Raw genomic sequence first — 18,929 nt, 5'->3', positions numbered from 1 at the left:
ACAATACATGTCAATAGCATGGACCCCCCTACTTATCAAGGCTGATCTACTACTACTATCATTGAGAGTCCAACTAGTTTGCAAGAGAGATCAATGTAACACTATTACTTGAGGGTACCATATGGCCACTTGGTGGCAAGATGACCACTTTGGGCCTTTTCTTACTGGAAGGGCCAGTGATTTATTGCTATAGTAGTAGGCACTTATTCTTGGCAGCCTAGAGCTTCAGCTAGCACCACTATCTGGGAGATTCAAAGTATCTGATCTAGGCATATAATCTCATATAACATACCATCTGATCATGAGACTTACTTCACAGAGAAGGAGATAGGGAGGTGAGCCCGTGGCCATATCAAATGCCACACAATCCAGAAGCAATTGGTTTTACAGAGCAACAAAGTCACCTGCCAAAGGCACATGGAAGTGCTAACTTGTAGGTAATACTTCTACCATGATAGGATACCATCATGCAGATTACAGAATGATTTACAAACTATTTGGATGTTGTGTCCTGTTAGCAAGAATATATGGGTCTAGGAACCAAGGGACAGAAGCAGAAGTGGTCCCAGTTGCCATTATGGCCAATGACCCACCACGGGATTCTGTGCTTCCCATCCCCACAATTCTAGGCTCTGCAGGGAACTACAAGCTATGATTCCTACCTGGACATTTTGGATTCCTTATGTCCAGGGACATAGGATGGCAGTAATTGATGGGAGTAACTGATTCTGATCACCAGGAAGAGGTAGACATTTGTTATATAATGATGGCAGGGGGAAATATGTGTAGAATTCAGGAATCCACCTGGCCATATCATAGTACTTGCTCAATTATGACTAAAATAGTCAATTCTAGCAACCCTAGTGTGAGAAGAGTATGGTTACCACAGGCCTAGACCTTTGTGGAATGAGATCTTGGATCATATCAGATAAGTCATCAAGGCCAGAAGGGATGAGAGCTGGGGAATTTAGAATGGGCAGTGGAGGATAGAGATGGTAAGTACCAATTGTGGTCCCGAGACCAACTGCTGCTATTGAAAATGAAGACACTAGAAACACTATAAAAAGAAAGCATTGCATCCCCAAGTCACACTACTTTTCTTGGTCATGAGAGACATACTTTCTGGAAAGTGCCAAGTTTCTTATGAATAAAGGGAATTCATAGGTATGTTAGAATGTCTATTATCTCACAGAACTGAATCAGACAGAACCTGAACGGATCCTTTCATGTTTCTTAGAGCACGTTTCAGAGCTTCTGGATTTGCTGTTTTAGATCCTGGGGATGGAGGCTGGTTGTGAAATGGCAACTTCGTTATGCTACCTAAGAAGACCAGCCAAGCATTAAGTAGGGGCATCTGGAGAGTCTGGAAATACTAACAGGCTTTTCAGCCAAAATCTGACATTGAACAGATAAAATCCTTCTTACAGAGTTATGGACCCTATTGGGACAGAAATACCCAATAGGGTCCAGTCAGAATTTCAGCCACTTTACCCTACAAACACTAACTCCCCAGGGATAAGTATCTCTGGCAGAAGACAAGAAATCCTGTAAATCTTTAAAATGTCCCTTTTGCATGGAGGACATGTGTTTGCTCTTCTTACTAAGGCTGCACAGCCCTCAAACCTAACAGCTGCTGAATGGTCCCTGCGTGAGAGCTTGACCTCTACAAACTGATGTAATGCCCACACTGCCGGATCTGGGTCTCAGACCCACTGCTGCATTAGTGATAATAGTTAACTTGTGATCAAAGCTTTATTCTGGTTTACCAGGTATTTCATGGAGAGCTGCTAGCATTATCTCACGTGATCCTCATAACCACTCCGTGACGTAGCTGCAGCAGATCTCATTAGTTTGTTCATCTTGTGAGTTGAGCAAATGGTCTCCCACATAGTGAGTTGGTGGAGAGCTAGAATTTGAACGCCCATCTGCCTAGAAACCCAAGCCCAGAGTGGGCTGGAAAGAAATAGCTGAGAAGTAAGCTCCGGTAAACAGAAGGGGAAGACTACTCTATTTCTCTCATTGAACCTTTTAAAAAAAATTCATAGCAAATGAATTTTCTTTATTAGCATGTTGATTAAATTTTTTAATGGAGAAACACAATAAAACATAGAAGCCAATATTATTATGAGAAAACCCATTACAAAAAGGATACTGTTTGAGTTCTGCAGCTTCCCTAGAACAGAGAAAAGTTCTTTACATAAGTATTGGCTCTTTAAAGGGTAAAGAGTTAACGGACAATGACTCATGCATTGCTATGAAGTCACCTCTTTCTAGAAGTGTTGACTAAGATTGCCATGGGATGCAGAAGGGATAAACGGTTGGTGTTCCTCAGCCAACTGGCTAGAAACACTTCACTGGCCAGGGACTCTTAAAACCTGTGACATGGGGAAGCAATTTCATGGTTCTAAGCCTCTGAGAATAAGCATGGACATTCTTGGTATTCAGATGGTTAGATCTAAGGTGTAAGGCATTTAGACATGGAGTGGGGATGTTCTCTACGCCAGTGTGTCAGAAATGAACCCTGCCTGAAACATCCTGAAGGTACCTAAAGCTTGGCCTTTTGGCCTGTGTTTTCCCCTCAGGCCGCTTGTCTGGATGCCCACACCCTTTCCATTCCTACAGTGTGCACGAAACATGAAAACACTACTAAGTATGTAAAAAAAAGCCAGGCACAGAGGTCACATGTGATATGATTCCATTTATATAAACTGTCCAGAATAGACAAATTCATAGAGACAGAAGCAGATTAGTGGTTGCCTGGACAATGGGCAGAGAGGGGATGGGGAGTGACTGGAGAGTCAAGTGCAGGGTCTCACCTTCCACCCTGGAGCTTTTCTGTCACTATCTGGGAACTCTTTCTTCATTTATATACAAGAAACATGGAAGGTTGGTGCAATTAACACGCTGACCCAGGGGGCTAGCTGATGGATATAATTTCCCTCTCCTCCCTCCCAGAGCAAGGGTCCTGAGATGCAGAGCATCGGAATTCATAGGGAGTCCCATGGGATCAGCAACTATTTGCTTCAAAGCAGCAGCCAACTCTCCCTCCCTGCCAACGTCATTCCCCCATCCTACCGTTCGGCTCCCCCAAATCACACACCCCAGTAAGAATTGTTACACAGACTCTGATTTCTGGAGAGCCCAGGCTAAGACATTAACTCTTGATTTCACTCAGACTCCACACAGTCTGTTAGGAAATCCTGTTGGCTTTGCTTTCATCGTAAAATCCAAGATTCAACCATATTTCATCTCCTTCCCCGTTGTTAAACTGGTCCAAGCCATTGTCATCACTTACTGATTAACAAACACAGTTGCTGGGGTGATCCTAATAAAATGTAAATCAGTTCATGTGATTTTTTTTGAACAAAAAATCCTATTAAGCTTCTTATCCCATTTAGAACATATACATATTTAATGTCTTATAGTGTCTACAAAGTACATCATCTGTCCTATAGCTTCCCTGATCTCATTTTCCATAACCCTCTCTGCTTCAGCCACATTTCTCTCCTTGTTACTTCTTAAATATACACATTTCTCTTCTTGTTACTTCTAAAATATACTATGCATGCTCCTCCCATGTACTCCTACCTCGAGGTCTTTGCATTTATTCAGAATTTCTTTCCCAAGATTGATATTCAAATGTCACCTGCTCAGTGAGGCCTTCTCAGACCATTTAAAATGCAACTTCCAGCATTCCTTCTCCCTCTCCCTTAATTTTTCTCCATTATACTTATCACCATCTGACATTCTATGTGTATTATTATTATTAGTATTATTATTATCTGGCTATTTCCCCCTGCTAGAATGTCAGATCAATGAGGTCATGTATTAGATATCACCAATGCCTAAAATAGTACCTGTGTATATAGGTGATCAATAAATATTTATTGGAAAAAAGAAGAATGGTAGGAAGGAAGAAAAGCTGCAATAAAATGCCACCTGTCCAGAGGTAAGGTTTCTGGTCATCTTCAAATCCTTGGATGGCCACGTAGCCAGAAATAACTGAGAAGAGTGTTGAGAAGGAAACAGAGCAGTCACAAAGCCCACTCAACACTGTTATGTTCATTGTCTTGTTCAGATCATTTCCCTGAGGTTAGGTTTCTCCTTTCCTGTTCACAAAAGATGGAAATAACAAAATATGGAGTGACAGTAGCTGGCAGTAAGAAGAGATGCTTTCAATCCCCGCTCTGGAGTAATTACAATAACACTCGGGTGTGGGTAAAATTAAGCTAATGCCTCCAAGATGTAAGCCCAAGGCTTCACATATCATATAAATACAGGGATCAGGTTTTTCAAAGAAAAACTGGGACACAGGGAACTCTTCCCAGGTGCAAGAGGGGTGTAGAAAATTGAGTTAAGATGATGACGAAATATTTGAGTTTCTGGACTATCCTGAGGGTAAAATATTTTAAATAGGGCTGGAGCAGAAAAGTCCAGGGCATATTTACATGTCACTACATGTAAGAGAACATTTATAAGATGGTTTAAAAATCACGACTGCTGCTTTGTCATTTTAAGAAAAAAAATTTTGAAACACCCTGAATGTTCTTAAGGATTCAACTAAAAACAAGCAAAGTAAGTAGAGTCTGATACCTAAATGGAACCCTTTAAAAATCCAATTTGTAGCTTTGAACACATGGGACCATTTCCCCCATACATTTCCTTCAACTGTGTTTTAAATGCACCAATGAAAGGCAAAATGGTAATTAAGCATCCCACCCAGGGTCAGTGAAAATGGAAACAGGGCCAGTATGGAGCATTTAATGTCAGATACGAGGCATCAGAAACTTGTAAAATCTGTTTGTAAACTACTTTAAAATACATTTATTGAACTTCTGCATGAAGAGCCTATTCAAGGGCTAAGTGCAAGACATCACGAGGTAATACAGTGTTTCAGAGAAAAAATATCACGTCCGAAGGTCAGGCAAATTTTTTTTATTTAAAAATATGTTTTAGTGTTCTTTATCCTATATAATAAAAGCCTAATATGCTAAGTGTCTGGTCATCCAGTTGGCCATTCAACCAATCAAAACGTAATATGCTAATGATATGCTAAGGCTGCTCAACTGCTTGCTGTGACATGCACTGACCACCAGGGGAGCAGACTCTTCGACTGGTAGGTGAGCTTGCTGCTGGGGTCTGGCCAATCAGGACTGAGCGAGATGAGCCCGACACACTCTGGAGCCCTCCCGGGGTCCCTCCCTGGCTGGCCAACCTCCCGCATCCCTCCCTGACCCTGATTGTGCACTGGTGGGGTCCCTCAGCCTGGCCTGCACTGTCTTGTAATCCCAGCTGAGGGGACCTCCCACCCCAAGTGCACGAATTTCGTGCACTGGGCCTCTAGCAATAAAATAAAAGGATTGAGTCACATTTAATACCAAATATACAGTTATTAAAAAAAAAAGTCAAATTCTCCCAAAACACAATTTCTTGACTTTTTTGGGGGGTGGGGTTAAGGGCACCTCTGGAAATCTGAGCAAGGTTATAGATTCCGCAGTGTACTTGTATTCATAATTTCATTTCATCACAGATTCCCAGGAGGACTGAATGGACCCCCATGAAGACCATGAACCTCCAGATAATTAATCTTCATCTGACGGGTAATAAACATACTTTGTACAACAAGGAAATTTTAAAATAATCAAATAGATCAATTCAAGTTAACAATTTCTCAGCTCTGGAGGGAAAAAACTTTTTCAATTGATTAATAAAGCAAATAAAATTCACTCAATTAATAATATGTTTTATGTGTATTACTACGCTATCAGAGCTGAAATAGGAAAATAGGTGCCATTTTGCTGCCTATGAAGTCTTGTATGATTTTTATGGTTTCCCATCTTACATTAAAATCCTTTAGCCATTTTGAATTTGTTTTTGTATATGGTGTAAGTTGGTGATCTAGTTTCATTTTTTTTTTTTGCATGTATCTGACCAAATTTCCCAACACCATTTATTGAGGAGACTGTCTTGACTCCATTGTATGCTCTTGCCTCTCTTGTCAAATATTAATTGAGCATAATAGCTTGAGTCAATTTCTGGGCTCTCTGTTCTGTTCCATTGGTCTATATGTCTGTTCTTGTGCCAGTACCAGGCAGTTTTGAGAACCGTGGCTTGGGAATATAGCTTGATATCTGGTTTTGTGATCCCTCCAACTTTGTTCTTCTTTCTCAGGGTTGCTGTGGCTATTTGGTGTCTTTTTTTATTCCAGATGAATTTTTGGAGAGTTTGTTCTAGATCTTTGAAATATTTTAGTGGGGATTGCATCGAATCTGTAGCAATACCTTTACCGACACAGCTCCTAGGGCAATGGAGACTAAGGAGAATATAAACAAATAGGACTACATCAAAATAAAAAGCTTTTGCACAGCAAAAGAAACTATCAACAAAACAATAAGAAAGCCCACGGCATGGGAGAACATATTTGCCAATGCTCTTTCAGATAAGGGTTTAATCTCCGAAATTTACAGAGAATTCATACAACTTAACAAAAGGAATTCATACAACTTAACAAAAGGAAGATAAACAATCCAATCAAAAAATGGGCAAAGGACCTAAATAGACACTTTTTGAAAGAGGACATACAGAAGGGAATCCACTGTGATTTTTCAAAACTTTGTGGGGCAGTAGAGTTCTATTGCCCCACAAAGTTTTCAAAAATCACTTTGCTACTGTTGTAGATGGTTGTAGTCATTATTTAAATTAGCATACCACTTTACCCATACTTTTAAATGTTCTCTTCTCTATCTCAGAATAACTTAATTCTCCAGAATAGTCCCACCCGCTTCCTCCCCCTAATTGTTTTTAATGTCAGACTCTCCTTGCTCCTGTCTCTATCCAGTTGTTAGCCTTTGTGGCTCAGTGGATTCCCTCTTGAGCATCACAGACATCAGAAAGCACCTCACTAAACTCTCTGTTTTATCCAGAAGGAAACTTGGGTTCTCCTAAATCCATGATCTCACCTAATTTCACAGTCAGTGAGAGGGGGGTAAAGAGAATGCAGGTTTCCTGACTCCTCCTCCATCGCTCTTTCTCTGATGTTACCCTTTCTCCTCATCATTTGGTGGAATTGACAGGATGAATCCAAATTCACTTCCACTGTCAGAGCCTCATTTCTCTTCAATGACTTGAAATTCTTCCACCATTAAAGAAGTCTCTGAAGAAGTGATCTCTCTGGCCTTCTTTATTCTCACAGTGAATAATGAGACTAGCATATTTATGTTCAGTCATTCACTAACTTAAACTTTTTTTTGAACATCAAAGTAGTTCCACGGTTGAATGACAGGGTTTCTGTGTTAGAGGAGCTCGTATCCTACGTGGTAGGCATGCAAAGAAATAAGTTACAGAAAAGCATGCCATGTTTATGGGCCCAGCACGCTTCCGCTGCACCACTCTGCTCTCTAGAGGTCCTGCACAGAATGTTGGGGCAGGGGAGGGGCGGGGGGGCGGAGGGGAGCTCACCCACCCTAGGGGTCATGGATCAAGAGAGGCTTCTGGATAGAACTGACCCCTAATCTGTATCTTTAAAAAATATATATGTTTATATTGATTTCAGAGAAAGGAAGGGGGAGGGAGAGAGAGATAGAAAGATCAATGATGAGAGAATCATCCATCTGCAGCTTCCTGCACTCCCCCTACTGGGGATTGAGCCCACAACTCTGGCATGTGCCCTGATCGGAATTGAATCATGACCTTGAGGTTCATAGGTCAACACTCAACCACTAAGCCACACCAGCCAGGCACGAGTAGGTATTAGCCAGGGCAAAAGCTGCTTTAAGCAGGAGGAGTAGAATGTAGGAGGGAAGGAAAAGACAGTTAATTTGATAGCAAATAACTTGGAGGGCTGTGCGGGAAATTCTGATCAGTAGGAGTTGGAATTCTGATCAGAGAGATTAGGAGCCATAAGGTTTGAGAGAAAGACTGGACTAGGTCTTAAAGGATCTCAGAAAAAAGAGTTTCATCCTAGAGGCCATGAAGAGTCAATGCAGGTGTTTAATCAAAAGTAAAGAATGTATTTTATTCTGTGTTTGGAGCATTGAGAATAAAGCGGTATTTGGAATTTATTGAACTGATTAATCCAGGGCGATAAGAAAGGGAGGTATCTGAGAGCACAGAACCTGTACTGCAACATTAATCACCAAACAACATTCACCACTATTTAATGTCCCTATCAGCTACAGTCCTGAGAAAATCCTGAAGTGCAACTTCAGGTATCTACATTAATAACTTGCATTATCTTACTTGAACTAGGTGTAACCAGCCTAGGTTGTTTTACCTTTTTTTTTTCCTTTGTGCTCCATTTTAACCACCCAAGAAAAGCCTTTTTCCTGGCTTTTGTCTGTAATTATCTTTCAGTGGTCATTGATTTAAATGTCTCTTAAGGAATAAGCATACCATAGAACTTGTTTACCATTGTTTCTAAGTTGGCAACGTTTAAATATAAATTTTATCCATTACAGTTGACATACATTTTACATGAGGTTCAGGCATACAGCATAGTGATTAGGCATTTATATAACTTACTAGAAGCCCGGTGCACAAAATGCATGCATGGGTAGGGTCCCTAGGCCAGGCCAGCGATCAGGACCAATCTGTGTGTGACTGGCCAGGTGATCGGGGCCCCCCGCTGGCACCCATCTTGGCCAGCCTGGTGCTGCTCGCCATCTAGCCCCATCCCCTGACTACCCCGCCACCGCAGCCAGTTGCCTCCCTCTGCAGGGTGACCCACCGGGTGATGGGGGGGAGCCCCCACTGGCACCTGCCTACGCTGACCTGGGACCTGCAGGCTGGGGGCAGCTCCTGCATTGAGCGTCTGCCCCCTGGTGGTCAGTGTGCATCATAGCAACCAGTCGTCCTGCTGGCCATTCTGCCATTTGGTCATTTTGCATATTAGGCTTTTATTATATAGGATGAAGTGAAAACACCCCAATAAGGCTAGTAACCATCTGACAATTTTTGGCATTATTTAATATGCAGATAAAATGCAATTCATGAAATTTTACCTCTTTATTCCTCTCCCAGGCCTATGGCAAAAGAAACTTCTGGATCCACTATGTTAGTGGGCAGTTAACCTTTGAGAAAGTAACTCAGGTACTTCATACAAAGTTTCCTTCATGGAAAGTATAAAGGGTATATTTTTAAAAAGAATACCTGACTAAATTTTGTCAACTATTTGATGAACCAGCAAGACCAGCTAAGATAATTTCCCATTTAGGAAGACTAAAAGGAGAAATACATTTTTTTTGCAAATTTTTATTACCCAATATCAGATAGAAGTCAGTTCTTGAATTGCTACTAATCTTGTTCATACCTGAGGTAAAAGGAAGATTTAGCCTGGGCGAGGAGCAAGGAATATGCAGAATAGCTCATCTTGGAGCAAAGTTTTGTTACTGTTTCTTGTGTTATTAAATAACTATGAGGTCAGCAATCCCAAATTTATGGGATTGAGTTTTTATTCATTGCGTGCACGCACGCGCGCACACACACACACACACACACGCACGCACACACGCACACACACACACCCTTTGGCCTATTCTCAAGTTCTGTCTGTGCACTTCCGTCCACCTTTCCGGATGCCCTTGGCCTCTGGGACCTACCCTCTCCTCTCCCAGGTACTCACAGAGTCTGTGTCCCGGGCGGTAGGACTGGGATGCGATGGATATCCTTGCAGGTGACTCTGAAGTTGTCCTCCTGGTGGCACTCACAGGGCGGAGAAACACACCCTTTCCCCCCTAAGCTCCTGGGTAGGCCGAGAAGCAGCGCCAGCTGCAGTAGGGGCATCGGCCTCATTTTCCAGGGGTCCGAGGCCATTTCTTCTTCCTCCACTATCGCCTCATTCTCTGCCCTCTGCGCTCCGGGCTCCCCGTGCGGAAGGAGAGAGGGAGGAGTGGGAGAAAGAGGACTCCTGGTGGTTGTGACTTCAGCACCAAAGAGGAGGCTGGAGAGGGCAAAGAAGAGGCTCTCAAGTGTTCTGTTTCCCTAGGCAACTCTCCACGCAAACACGCCTATTGGCTTTACTTCCCTAGCCCTGAGCCACGCAGCCCGCTCTGTCTGTTCCCTGACACTTAACACCAGTCCCTGCTGTCCCCACCCTGCTTTCCAGCCAGCCTCGCGCGTTCCTTCCACTAGCTCTTTCCAAAGCCTAGTTCAGAAGCCCCCTCCTTTCCTTGTCGTTAGTCCAGTGGGCCACCTTTTCCCGCGGGTAGATTCTTAAAAGCGCTGCCTGTCAGGACCCCTCTCCCCCGCCCCCCCTTCTCCCCCAAGGCTCGCACGCACTGCAGAGAAAACTCCCCGCAAAATGCACCATCCAGGGCAGACGCGGGTCAAGATCCTTCTGGCCTAAGGCGCCTCTGAGGATGCGAGCCTGAGGTGCGGAGAAGCCGGGGCGCAAAACCTCTGGCAGACCCTCACTGCTCCCCAACTTCAGCGCAAACCCGACCGCTTTGCACAGAAATTGTATTGAGGAGTCACCTGGAGGCGTCAGCTCACATTGCAGCAGACGGACTTGGCGAGGCGGGCCGGGAACTAGGCTCTGGGGCCACCTGCTGGGGAGAACCGGGAATGACAGGAACAGTTCTGGTGCTCTGTAGCCAGCCTTGCGACCTGGCTTGAAGCCTGAAGGTAAATTCTGGACTGCCAGGAATGTTATTGCATCAGATAGCTCCGCTTTCCCCCCCATCCCCCCAAAGATGGGAAGAAAAATAACACTTAAGTGGCACACCACCATCTACTTACCATTCTTCACACAGTAGCCAAAAATAATAATTTAAAATATAAATCAGATTGTGCCAATTTCCTTCTTAAAAGCTGTCAGTTACTAATTCTTTTTAGGAGGAAAAGAACATCAATTCTTCACGTACTGTGTAATTCCATTTATATGACTTTCTGGGACAGAAGGGGGGGAACTATAGTGATGGAAATCAGAACACTATTTAGGGGAGACTGATTCAAAAAAGATAGGAGAGAACTCACCAGGGTTATGGAAGTGTTCTATATCTTAATTAGACTGGAGGTAAGAGAATGCATAATTTTTTTCAAAGTTTATTGGACTGTATGTTTAAAATTTGTATATTTCAATGGTTTTAGGGCTTTATTCATAATTAACCCAAACTGGAAACAACCCAAGTGTTCCTCAACTAGGCAATGGGTAAACAAACAGTGATACATCCATACAGTGGAATACTATCCAATATAATAATCCTAGGTAATAAAAGGGTAATGTGCAAATTGACCCTAATAGCAAAATGACCAGAATGACCGCTGGACCAGTCACTATGAGGTGAGCTGACCACCTCTTGGTCCCTTTCCCTGGCCAGCAGACTCTGATCACCTGATGGCCACCTGTGGCGGGGGTGGGGCTGGCGAGCGGGCAGGAACAGCCAACCTCTCAGTCCCTTTCCCTGGCCATCAGGCACCGATCATTCGATGGCAAACAGGGAACTGGGGTGGGTGGCGGCAGGGGCAGGGCCGGCTGTGGGCAGCTGGGGAAGATGGCCTTGATCACAGGCCAGGACTAGGGACCTTACCTATGTATGAATTTCGTGCACCAGGCCTCTAGTTTTTCAATAAAAGAACAAAACAAAAAACAGCCCTGGTCAGTGTGGCTGAGTTGGTTGGAGCATCATTCAGTACACTGAAAGGTGGATTTGATTCCAAGTCAGGGCACATATCTATGTTGTGGGTTCAATCCCTGGTTGGAGCACATGTAGGAGGCAACTGATGGATGTTTCTCTCTCACATCAACGTTTCTTTCTCTTGTCATAGCAACTGGTTGTTCAGTTGTTCCACCGTTAGGTCTATTTGATATATATATATATATATATACACACACGCACATATATATAAAATCTCGCTCCCCCCTTCCTACTCTCTAAAATCAATTAAAAAAGGACATAATCTTGCTTTTACTTTGAACACTTTTGTTAACATTTCTTGTGGTACAGATCTGTTGGGTATGCATTATTCCATCTTTTTTGTGTCTGAACAAGTATTAATTTTGCCTTCATTTTTCAAGGATAGCATTACTAGGCTAGGCACAGAGTTATAGATTGAAAGTACTTTTTTCCTTTCAGTACTTTAAAAAGATTGCTCCACTATCTTATTATTTCCAAGGGCAAATGTTCTGCCATTATTTTCTTTTGCAACATGCTTTTTTCTCCCTCAGAATGCTTTTAAGACTAGTTATCGCTGGTTGGAAGTATTTTGATTATCATGTGTTTTGATGTACTTTCTTCATATTTCTTGTGCAGTATTTTGAGGTTCTTGGCTTTTTGCATTTATGTTTGTTTTTAAAAATGCTTTATTGATTTTAGAGAGAGAGGAGGGGAGGCAGAGAGAGAGAGAGAAACATCAATGAGAGGGAAACATCCATCAGCTTCCTCCTGCACAACCCCTATTGGGGACTGAATCCACAACCTGGGTATGTGACCTCGGGAATCGAACCCACTATCTTTTGGTGTACTGGACGATGTTCCAACCAACTCAGCTATACTGCCAGGGAGAATTTATGTTTTTTGTCAATTTTGGAAAATTTTCAGCCACTATTTCTCCATTTATTTTTTATGTCCCCTTATGTCTCTCTACTCTTTCCAATTATTACACTTATATTAGGCCAATTAAAGCTGTTCTACAAAAAAGCTCATTTATGCTTTTTTTTTTTTTGGTTTTGTTTTTTGTTTCATTGATGCATTTTTAAATTACAAATTAATTTTCTTCTTTTTTTTAAATTTTGTTTTATTGCTTAAAGTATTACAAAGAGTATTACATATATCTCCTTTTTTTTTCCTCCCCTTGACCTTCCCCTGGCCTCCCCTACCCCCCAGTGTCTTGTGTCCATTGGTTATGCTTATTTGCATGCATACAAGTTCTTTGGTTGATCTCTTACCCCCCACCCCCAACCCTCCCTGGACTTCCCACTGTAGTTGGACAGTCTGTTTGATGTTGCTCTGCCTCTGTATCTATTTTTGTTCATCAGTTTATAATGGTCTTAATTATCCATAAATGAGTGAGATCATGTGGTATTTTTCTTTCATTGACTGGCTTATCTCACTTAAAAAAAGTAATTTTCTTTCTTTTTCATTTTGCATGGTTTCTTTTTTATATCTTCAAATTCAATATTCTTTTTTTCTGAAATAGATAATCTGCCATTGATTCCATCAGTATATTTTTTTATGTCAGGTGAAATGTTCATGTCTAGAAGTTCAATTTGGGCCTTTTCCATATTTCCCCTGTCTCTATGTAACTTTTGACATCTAAAACACTTTTGATGTCTGTGTTAGACTCCTAGGGCTACTGTAACAAAGTACCACATACTTGATGGCTGAAAGCAACAGAAATGAATTCACTCACAGTTCTGGTGGCTGGAAGTCCAAAGTTAAGCTGTTGGCAGGATCATGGCTCCCTCTGAAGGTTCTAAGGGTGACTCCTTCCCTGCCTCTTTCCAGCTCCTGATGGTTGCCAACAGTCCTTGGTGTCCTTGGTTCGCATCACCCCAGTCTCTCCTCTGTCATCACACAGTATTCTCTCTTGTGTCTCTGCTCTGAATTCCCTCTTTCCATGAATGCATCAGTCACTGGATTAGGGCCCATATTAATTCAGCATGACCTCAATTTAACTTGTATATCTACAAACACCCTGTTTCCAAATAAAGTCACAATCCAGGTATTAGAACTTCAAGTTATCTTTTCAGGGGACACAATTCTACCCCTTACAATGTCCCTGTTGGATAACTCTGATATCTTTATCAGTTCTGGGTAAGTTTCAATTGGTTGATTTTTCTCCTTAAAATGAGTTGCGTTTTTCTTCTTCTTCGCATGACTGGTAATCTTTATTTGGATTGTAGACATTGTAAATTTCACCTCTTTGGGTACTGGATTATTTGTTTTCATAGAAATATTTTTGAGATTTGTTATCAGATCTGGGAGAATTACTTGGAAATAGTTTGATATTTTTGGGTCTTACTTTCAAGGCTTGTGAGGTGGGATGGGAATAGCATTTAATTTAGCACCAATTACTCCTCCCTCCTGAGGCAAGACTCTTCTGAGCACTCTACATAATACTACATGAATTAAGAGGTGTCTCCATCCAGCTGGCGGAAATAATCATTATTCCTGGCCCTGTGTGAGTGACAGGTACTTTCTCCTCCCCAGTCTTGGTAGATGCTTCTTTCTCCAGTTACTTCACGTATTCATCTGAATATTCCAAGGAGACGTTCCCTAGTTCTTTAGAGTTTTCTCTGTATGTAGCTCTCTTCTCTTTGTTACTTTGTCCATCTACATTGGTTTTCACAAACTCTCATCTCTGTCTTGTCAACTCAAAGCATCCACTGAGCTCTGCCTGGGTTCCTTCTCCTTGAGCCATGGCCTGGAAATTCTCTCAAGGTAGGAAGTTGTGGGATCACAAGGCTCATGTTGTTTCTTTCCTGCCTGTTAGGAAATCACTGGCCTTTATATAATGTCTATTGTCTTAAAAAGCATTGTTTCATATGGTTTGTATGTTTCCTTTTTCTTTTTTAAAAATATTTTTTTATTGATTTCAGAGAGGAAGGGAGAGGGAGAGATATAGAAACATCATTGATGAGAGAATCATTGATCGGCTGTCTCCATCAGGGATCAAGCCCAAAACCCAGGCATGTGCCCTGATTGGAATTGAACCTTGATTTCCTGGTTCACAGGTCAACTGGCTCAACCATGCTGGCTAGTGGTTTCTTCTTACTTTTTAAAAATTCTGGGTGCGGGTCAAGTCTGCTCTCTGCTTCTATGCTATTCCATCTTTGCTGGGAACATAAGTGGTATGCCAAAAATCTGTAACATTTTTATCAAGACTTAGGCAACATGAAATTGGCTCAGTGGTGGTCATAACGTAGGTGAAATCTTCCATGCTTACCTGTTTCATTTCAGGAAAGTGGACCAAATCTTCAGGGTAACCATCTATATATATATAAAAAGCCAGTGACCGAAACACTGTAACTACCAGAATGACCGGCCGCTATGACGCCCACTGTGGCCAGAGACCCGGCCCCATCTGGGGGTGGGGCCAGCTGACCAATATCCTGCAGCCCCTCCCCCTGGCCAACCCCACCCTTGATTGCCCCCTCCACCCCAATAGGGGGCAGGGCGGGCCAGCCAACTTCCTGCAGCCCCTCCTCCCACCCGGCCCCACCCCAGATGGCCCTCCACCCCATCAGGGGCAGGGCCAGCCAGCCAACTGCATGAAGCTCCTCCCCCTGGCTGGCCTCACCCCCATTGGGTCCCCACCACCCCAAGCAGCCTGAGGCCCCTCCCCACAGCCAGCTCTGTCCCTGATCATGCCCCACACACCAATCAGGGGTGGGGCTTGCCGGCCAAACTCCCATGGCCCCTCCCCTGGCCAATGACCCCTGATTGGCCCCCACGCCCCCAATCGGGGGCAGGGCCTGCCAGCCAATCACCCACGGTCCCTGCCCCCAGCTGGCCCGACCCTGATCTGCCTGATTGGGGCAGACCAACTGGCCAACCTCCTGCCATCTCCTCCTCCCTACAGGCCTGGTCCCAATCTGCCCCTATTGGGGCTGGTCTGGCTGGACCCAATCGGCCTGAGGCCCCTCCCCGCAGCCAGCTCTGTCCCTGATCATGCCCCACACACCAATCAGGGGTGGGGCTTGCCGGCCAAACTCCCATGGCCCCTCCCCTGGCCAATGACCCCTGATTGGCCCCCACGCCCCCAATCGGGGGCAGGGCCTGCCAGCCAATCACCCACGGTCCCTGCCCCCAGCTGGCCCGACCCTGATCTGCCTGATTGGGGCAGACCAACTGGCCAACCTCCTGCCATCTCCTCCTCCCTACAGGCCTGGTCCCAATCTGCCCCTATTGGGGCTGGTCTGGCTGGACCCCACCTGTACACAAATTCATGCACTGGGCCTCTAATATTTTAATAACCTTCTCAACAAATTGCTGTGATAATCAGTAAGGCACTTTTCTTTCCTTAGCCTAACTTTGAAACTGGGGCAAATAAAAGCATAGGATGAGAAGATCAATCAGTTTAAGTAAGAGAAAAATGTTTGCATTCTGATCCATTAAACACAAAAATGCTTTTAAATATAACAGATGAATGAGAATGGCTTAAGAACATTACATTTTCTTTTTTGTAGAAGAATTGTTAGCATGGTCCAGATATTAGAAAGTGGTATTTAGCATGGCATTACTCTGTGTTTTATCCCACCCCCCGCCATCTCCCCCCACAAAGGTACCTATTAAAGTGGAGCACAGGCTATCTGAGTTAGCTATAATAAAAATATTGTATGATTTTGGTTTTGTGCATTAATAGTAATTCATTTTGACTTAAATGCAAACAAATTGCTGTGTTTTACATTTGTGATGCTCTTGACAGTGGACATATACCTATAATTAATAAGTGTGTTGCTGAAAAGAATATTATGGGATCAATGGCACACATGAATAGGTGAAGATGATTCCTTAAGTAGTTGGCAATACCATCTTTGCAACATCTTGTCTTCTATTTTAACTTTCCTAGATTTTCAGTTAGCTTGAAAAGTTGATGCAGGAAGAGTTAACAACCATTAATGATCATTTTGTGCTTTGGTTCAGAGAGAATTTTGGGTAGTTCCAATTAGGATGTTGGAGATTTCTCTTTAACCTTACCCATAGCATCCCACTTTGGTGCTCTGTCTTCCTTCTTATCCCTTATAATTGGTGATATTACAAGGAGGCTCGGCCATCTAGTGGCTAGATGGAACAATGTGGAATGGAACAGATGGTTACTACTTGTGCTGGACAACCACTGGGCAAAATGCAGGCTGTCTTCTCTTCACGCCAATGGGCGGACAGCGAGGTCCAGACTATGAATAGTACTTGCTTGAGTAGAAGCTGAGCAGTCTATGGACATGGGCTTTCCTCCAACACCTTCAGGTCTGCATCGCACCCCCAGCCCCGAAATCTCCAACTCTCCATTCTGGGACTCTTTTCTCTGTTTCTTATCACATTCCCACTCAGGAATCCCTTTTCTCTTGGCACTGCTCTTCTTCATATTTTCTTGACTCTGAGCAACATGAGGGCAGAAACTAGGTTGTTATTATTCTCATTTTCATTACATTTCAAGTGTCTAATATAATGTCTGGATCCTAGAAAGATTCAGCATACATTTGCTGAATTAAATGAATGAGTACAATTGTTTTTTTTTTAGTACAACTGTTTTGAAAAATTAAAATGTAAACAAATAAAGGTACTCTAATGCTTCTGCATGCACATGGGGCAATTTAATGACTGTTCCTATTTATGTTAACATTTGTGTCCGGTACAGTGTATTCTTTTCTTTTCTTTTCTTAATATGGAACGCTTCATGCATTTGCATGTCATCCTTGAGCAGGGGCCATGCTAATCTTCTCTGTATTATTCCAATTGTAGTATATGTGCTGCCGAAGTGAGCATGAGTGTATTCTTGAATACAGCTGTGAGCAAGCAACGTGAAGACAGATGCAAATACATAGGTATGTCCTTAGAATAATCATCTTATGTTCAAACTGGTTATAAAATAACATCCACCTCACAGTATTGGCCAGCCAGGAAAAATATTTTAATGCTTCTGATATATCAAATATGATATAATAGATCATAATTATTAATGTGTGTGTGTGAGAGGGAGAGAGAGAGAGGCAGAGAGAAAGGGAGAGAGAGAGAGAGAGAGAGAGAGAGAGAGAGAGAGAGAGAGAGAGAGAGAGAGAGAGAAGGGAGGATGGAAATTTTAACAGGTTAGGTCCCTGTGTTTGAAAGGCTTAGATTAGAATCTAATGTAAGTACCAACAGGGAAATGGATAATTACAGCACACAATGATTAGAATAGGAATCCAGGTCGTTTAAGTGATCTTGCTTCATCTGTGTAGGAAAGCTTCACAGATAAAGTAGAACTTGGCTTTAGCCTTGAGGAGGAGAGAAAGCATCAACAGCAGAAGGAAATGACCATCTTCGTGACAAATTTGGATTTTCACTTCTTCTTAGCTTTTCCAAAGCTCAGTTCCTTGTTGAAGTTTTTAAAGTTACTTTTTCGCAATTGAAACCGACTTCTCTGTGTGGACTATGTCTCTTTCAGGTTCCACAGTAAGCGGAGAGATGACACCCTGGCAGCAGTTTTGAAGTGACATTCTCAAATTCCACTTTTAATTTGTCATCAGTGAGCTTACTTTTATCAGGTCTAAAAGGTGTGACTATTAGGGGTGGGAAAACTTAATTTTTTTTAAAATATATTTTTATTGATTTTTTTTACAGAGAGGAGGGGAGAGAGATAGAGAATTAGAAACATCGATGGGAGAGAAACATCAATCAGCCACCTCCTGCACACCCCTACTGGGGATATGCCCGCAGCCCAGGTACATGCCCTTGACCAGAATCGAACCCGGGACCTTTCAGTCCGTAGGCCAACGCTCTATCCACTGAGCCAAACCGGTTTCGGCTTGGGCAAACTTTTTGACTCAAGGGCCACAATGGGTTCTTAAACTGGACTGGAGGGCTGGAACAAAAGCATGGATGGAGTGTTTGGGTGAACTAATATAAATTCAAAGTAAACATTATTACATAAAAGGGTACGGTCTTTTTTTTCAATAGTTTTATTCATTTCTAAAGGGCCGGATATGGCCCGCGGGCCGTAATTTGCCCACGGCTGGACTAGATAATCTTCTGTTTCCTTCCGGATCTAAGAATTTGTGAACCACAAGACATTGGGCTCTGGTATTATTACACTAAGGGGATTTTAACATTTCTCTGCTGGAAATTACACCTGCCTGTTCCCCAAGGAATAACAAAAATATCGTCTATGTTAGTATTGCACCTACTTTGATTTTTTTTTTAAGTAAAGGAAATATCTTAGACTTTTCTGATTAAATTACAGTCTGGGCCAAGGCAGCTCCCTCTCCAGCTGGTGTTTGTCTTTAATATACGCTT

At 42.8% G+C, this 18,929-nt stretch overlaps 1 protein-coding gene across 1 annotated transcript in view; it reads right to left on the bottom strand.

Moving 5' to 3' along the window:
• TSHR (thyroid stimulating hormone receptor) overlaps positions 1 to 9,931 on the bottom strand; it is a 106,519-nt gene extending 96,588 nt beyond the window's left edge. The window contains exon 1 of the mRNA XM_006778864.2: positions 9,620 to 9,931. Coding sequence (XP_006778927.1) covers positions 9,620 to 9,810 — 191 coding nt within the window. The 5' untranslated portion in view covers positions 9,811 to 9,931. The remainder of the gene's footprint in view (positions 1 to 9,619) is intronic.
• Positions 9,932 to 18,929: the final 8,998 nt, after the last annotated feature.

This window comes from Myotis davidii, unplaced genomic scaffold (assembly GCF_000327345.1).
Source record: "Myotis davidii unplaced genomic scaffold, ASM32734v1 scaffold309, whole genome shotgun sequence".
Lineage (NCBI taxonomy): Eukaryota > Metazoa > Chordata > Mammalia > Chiroptera > Vespertilionidae > Myotis > Myotis davidii.
This window is presented reverse-complemented; position numbering and strand designations above follow the sequence as displayed.